General features: G+C 34.2%; 1 protein-coding gene across 1 annotated transcript in view; it reads right to left on the reverse strand.

The window, feature by feature from the left end:
- Positions 1–5,715: 5,715 nt before the first annotated feature.
- LOC116092296 (olfactory receptor 4K14-like) overlaps positions 5,716–5,961 on the reverse strand; it is a 13,166-nt gene continuing 12,920 nt past the window's right edge. Inside the window, exon 2 of the mRNA XM_031373611.1 lies at positions 5,716–5,950. Coding sequence (XP_031229471.1) covers positions 5,717–5,950 — 234 coding nt within the window. The 3' untranslated portion in view covers position 5,716. The remainder of the gene's footprint in view (positions 5,951–5,961) is intronic.

The raw sequence follows: 5,961 nt of genomic DNA on the forward strand, positions 1-5,961 counted from the left end.
TGCCCCAGTGTAGGGTAATGTGAGGGTGGGGAAGTGGGGGTGGGGGAGGGAACACCATCATAGAAGCAGGGGTAGGGGGGATGAGATAGGGGATTTCTGGGGCAGGGAATCCAGGAAAGGGAATAACATTTGAAACATAAATACAGAAAATATTCAATTAAAAAATTCTATATTTAAAAAATAAAAAAAAAGAAAATAGAGAAAATGTTTGAACTGTCTTAATCCTTTGAATTTATTTAAAACATTTTTAAATATTTTAACTATGTTTTTAATACAAAACAACCAAAATGTCCTTTATCTTTAAGAAGAAAACTCAAAATGTGATGTCCAGGATCACAGGAGTCAGCAGTGACAGCTTTATACACTTGCAAACACTTCATGGAAATACTAGCAGTCCAGTCCAGTAGAGTCTGGAGAGCAGCACGAATCAGCAGAGGTGGCACTACCTAACAAAGACAGCCAGGCCTGAGTCTTTGCACAAGTCAGCAGGAGGAACAAACAAGAATGCCAGGAGAAGTTCTCTGCTGTGCCTTTCTTAGCAAAGTGAAGATCAGCTAAGAGGCGAGATCAACAAACATTGCATAGCTAGCTCTGTAAGCAAGCCAACCTTAGCCTCCATCATGGGCCATCTAGCCCTTTTTATCTCCCTCCAAATATCACATGTCCTTCAGGGGTCTCCTCTCAGCACATGTCTTGCCTTAGCATATGAATCTGTCTCAGCTGACATCACTTGGCCAATCAGCCCAAGTCCACTGAAGCTGTAAGAAACTGCTGCACATCACCAGAAGTTTTTTGGTGAGTTTCTCTCTATGGAGTCCTGACAAGTGGAGCTCAAGGACACAAAGTAAGACGGACCATTACATGCATGTCATTATCAAATAATCTTTCATCATGTGTCTTTTCACATGCTTGCTTTAGTAGAACTTCCTTTCTTTGGTGTCTGCTTCATTTCTTGAATAAAGAGAGGCAATAATTCATCATACCTCTTGGTTATTCAGTTCAATCTATTTTATTAAGTCTAGAAATGCCTTTCATTTGACCAGACATGAAAAAATAAATATAAAAAATAATATTTTAGAATGATAGTTTACCAAAGGAACACTTGCCTTATTGCCATGAAATGAAAAAAAAAAATGATTTTCTTAAACCATGTGTCTTAATTTCATGTTAGAATATCAAACTGTAGATTGCCACGTGGCTCCTGACATCTTGGAATCAGCTTTTGAGTTTTCTTCTTAAATAAAAATAATATTTTTGTTGTTTTATTAAAAGTACAATTAAAATACTTTAAAATATTTTATGAAAATTCAAAGGGGTAGGACAGTTCAAAATTTTTGTATTTTTTAAGATTCTTAAGTTATTTGGATTTATGATAAAATATTTGAGCAGGGTAGTAGTAGCCATGCCTTTAATCCTAGCAGAGTCAGGTGGATCTCTGTGAATTACTTGTTTACTATATTCCAGAGTTACAATGAACAAGGTAGTAGTAGTGCATGCCTTTAATCCCACCTAGGGACAAAATTCAGATACACTTCCTAATTCACATAATTGTATACTAGAGAAATCACATAACAAATTTACAGATTATTATAAAAACCATCTAAGGATTACTAATGTTATGGTCCAGGAGTCACCTCACAAACTACACAAACACTGATCTCAACCAGACAGAGATAGTTTATTACACATATGCCCCAGGAATGATTGATCAGGTACATGGTGACATTTGTAAATTAAAATTTTAGCTTAAAGTTATAAAGTAGATGATGGGAAAACTATGTGTCGATCAAATGTTGTATCCATTCCCTTGGTCCTCACAGTTAAATGGGTGCTTGATTTGGGAGAGGGGTGAACAGTTTAGGTATTATAGGCAACTGAACTATTTCTTCAGTGTCCACAGGGGCCTTTGATGCCATACTTTGGTCATGAATGAATTCACATAGTTACCAGTTCCACTTTGATACCGTACCTCCCATGGCTAAGGCTGTGAAGAACTCTGCCTTTGAATTGAATATATTCGTTGGAAATGATTGAGTATGAGGTTCTCCATGTAGCATAAAATGCCCAAGTTTGTTTCTCAGAGGAAATTTTATCCTCTGTATATGGAAATCTTTGCAATAGAACCGAACAAGAAAATAGTGGTGGACTCCAGTTTATGTTATCAAGAGTCCACAGTTGCCACTTCACAAATAAATATGATATATATAATTAGGGTGTTATCTGGTTCAGTATTTGTCAGAGTTACATGCATGGAGATGAGCTGTACCAGCAGTCACAAGAGTTGATCTTTGTTCCTTTCTCCATTGGAAATTAACTGACTCTCTGGATGTTAAGGCATAAGTAAAATGCTAAGTTCTAGGCAACTATTACCTGTCTAGCCTGATTTAATTTAATATCTATGTTTCCTATTCACAAGAGAGCATTGCCCTCAAAGTCAAGCATCAAGCTAGAATGAACAGAAGACTGCCACCTGCTCTACCTATGACTGCCAAAAGAACACTACCAACAACATGTCTCTTTGTACATTGCTGGAAGGGAGAAAACAATTTAAAAATAATAATAATAAAATAAAATAAATCTTTTCCCTTAAAAAAATACAGGAAAAAAAGAAATGCTAATAGTAGGATAAATGAGGTAATGGTGAGACTAATTACTTGTGACACTAGTACATAAAACCATCCACAAAATGATTGTTAAAATTTAAAAGAAATGACATTCTACATTGGCAGGATGGAACCAGTAAGCTTATTAAATATTCTGAAACTTCTACAAAAGCCTATACTCAACAAAACCAGAACACCTGGATGAAATGGACAATTTTCTAGATAGCTACCAAGTACCAAAGTTAAATCAAGACCAGATAAATGATCTAAACAGTCCTGTATTTCCTAAAGAATTAATAGTTTTCCAACCAAAAAAAAGCCCAGGACCAGATAGGTTTAGTGTAGAGTTTTATCAGACCTTCAAGGAAGACCTAATACCAATACTCTTCAAACTATTCCACAAAATAGAAACAGAAGGTACTCTACCCAATTCATTCTATGAAGCCACAACTACTCTGATACATAAACCACACAAAGACCAACAAAGAAAAAGAACTTCAGACCAATTACCCTTATGAATATTGATGCAAAAATACTCATCAAAAGGATCATTCATCATAATCAAGTAGGCTTCATCCCAGGGATGTAGGGATAGTTCAATATACGGAAATCCAAAAACATAATTCACTATATAAGCAAAGTCAAAGAAAAAAAATCATATGATCATCTCATTTGATGCTGAGAAAGCATTTGAGAAAATTAGACAAGCCTTCATGATAGAAGACCAGGAATTCAAGGCCCATACCTAAACATAGTAAAAGCAATATATAGCAAACCAGTAGCCAACATCAAACTAAATGGAGTGAAATTTGAAACAATCCCACTAAAATCAGGGAGTAGTCAAAGCTGCTCTTTCTCTTCCTACCTATTCAATATTGAACTTGAAGTCCTAGCCAGAGCAACTAGAAAACAAAAGGAGATCAAATGGATATAAATTGGAAAGTTAGAAGCTAAATTATCACTATTTGCAGATGATATGATAGTATACTTATGTGACCCCCAAAATTCCACCAGAAAGCTCCTAAACCTGATAAACAACTTCAGCAAAGTAACTGGATATAAAATTAATTCAAGTAAATCAGTGGCCTTCCTCTACACAAAGGATAGACAGACATAAAAAAAATTAGGGAAACAACACCCTTCATAATATACACAAATAATATAAAATACCTTGGTGTGACTCTAACTAAGCAAGTGAAAGATCTATATGACAAGAATTTCTAGTCTCTGAAGAAAGAAATCTAAGAAGATCTCAGAAGATGAAAAGATTCCCCATGCTCATGGATTGGCAGGATTAATATAGTAAAAATGAGCATCTTGCCAAAGCAATCTACAGAATCAATGCAATCCCCATCAAAATTCCAACTCAATTTATCACAGAGTTAGAAATGGCAATCTGCAAATTCATCTGGAATAACAAAAAAACCTAGGATAGTGAAAACTATTCTCAATGATAAAAGAACTTCTGGTGGAATCACCACCCCTGTCCTCAAACTGTACTACAGAGCAATTGTGATAAAAACTGCATGGTATTTGTACAGTGACAATCAGGTAGTTTGATGGAATAAAACTGAAGACCCAGATATGAACTGACACACCTATGATCACTTGATCTTTGACAAGGAAGCTAAAACTATCCAAGTGTACATTGGATTATTGTACATGAGCTCAGGTTATACTACAAAGCTATAATAATCAAAACAGCATGGCAATGTTATGATTGTCTGCCACTGTCTAAATTAATATTATACACTAAAGATTTTTACTTAAGTCTGCAACCTTACAATGCCCTGGTTTTAAGCAAAGATGACAAAATAACATATGGAACAGAAACAGAATCTTTAACATATATTGGTAAATCTGGATTCCCACATGAAAAATGAAATTAAACCCTTATCTCTTATCCTTTTAAAAAAGGCAACTCCAAATGAATTAAATAACTAAATATAGAATCTGAAACTAATAAACTGCTTTGAGTGGCTTTGAGTTTTAACCAACACTAGGTATAAATTCTCTCCTGTGGAAGAGGCATCAAAAAATAGTTTGTTCACCTTAGACTACAAACAAGTCTGTGTACAGTACTGGACACTTGCCAGGTAGATTTGTATTTTCCTATGCAAGTTCTAGCATTGGGTAAGGCCATTGAATTCTTTTCATACCCAGTGTCCTGAACAACTCTTACTACCCTGAATGATATCAAATAGAGGGAAGATCTTTAGTCAATCTAAGATTGATTTCTCTGAGGCCTGGCAACAAAGTATGTTGTTTATTCATTAACAGGGACTTCCCATGTAGATGTGGTGGGCAAACAGGGAAAAAGGCAAAAGTCTGCTTTGTTTTAAAAACATCTGTAGCATCACTGACCAACAGCAACATATGTATACTTACAAATATATTTGTTAAATGTCTAATGTGGGTTAACCACTGAATTAAATCCAATAGTTTTAATAATTAGGCAAGAAATGGATACTGTAGTCATAGAAATTTAATTTAAGGATATTATACAACATTAAGTAATAATTTAAATAATAAATTTTGGTTCTAAATGGAGATAACTTGAAAACTAACTAATATTTATTCATATGTTTTATTATACTTTATTACAAAAACAAAAGGAAAGTTCATTGCTAGTCCTTGTTTCTTGTGAGGTTAAGCTATTTGTTTCATCTTTTTAATATATTTTTCTGCCCACACCTTTAGTAATTTGGTAGATAGTTAAGACAATAGTGATGATGTTGGTCATTTGGCAATGAAAGTTAAGAATTTGGGGCATATATGGCATGTACAGAATAATACTTAAATAAAAAATTGTTAATATTTTATTCATAGCATTCAACATAAGAATTTGGTCAAAAATGTTAAGTATAACTTTATTAAAACAAGAAAGAATAGTATGATATCGTTCACGTGGAAAAAGCATGCATTTCTACACTTTAAAATGAAGGAGTCACAATGACCTGATCATCAGTAAATGCCATATTTTCTTTAAAATATTTTTATAGGTCTCTATTGAAAGCTTGGTAAAAATATAAATGAAAGCAATATTTCTTGTTTTAAAGTTTCTAATACAGTCAATCTTATTTTGTGAAGAAATAAGTTGACAATTTTTGATATTAGGAATATCCCTTTGGACCCAGAAATTTGCCAATGAACCTTTTCATAGCATTTTTCATCTCTTTATTTCTCAGTGTATAAATGGCTGGGTTTAAGAGAGGTGTAAAAACAGAATAAAATACAGCAAGAAATTTGTCCAACCAGGTAATATTGAGGGGAAACACATAGATGAAGAAGCAGGGCAAAAAGAAGATCATTACCACTGTGATGTGTGCAGTGCATGTGGACATAGCCTTAGAAGCTC

The sequence above is a fragment of the Mastomys coucha genome, unplaced genomic scaffold (genome assembly GCF_008632895.1).
Source record: "Mastomys coucha isolate ucsf_1 unplaced genomic scaffold, UCSF_Mcou_1 pScaffold15, whole genome shotgun sequence".
Classification (NCBI taxonomy): Eukaryota; Metazoa; Chordata; class Mammalia; order Rodentia; family Muridae; genus Mastomys; species Mastomys coucha.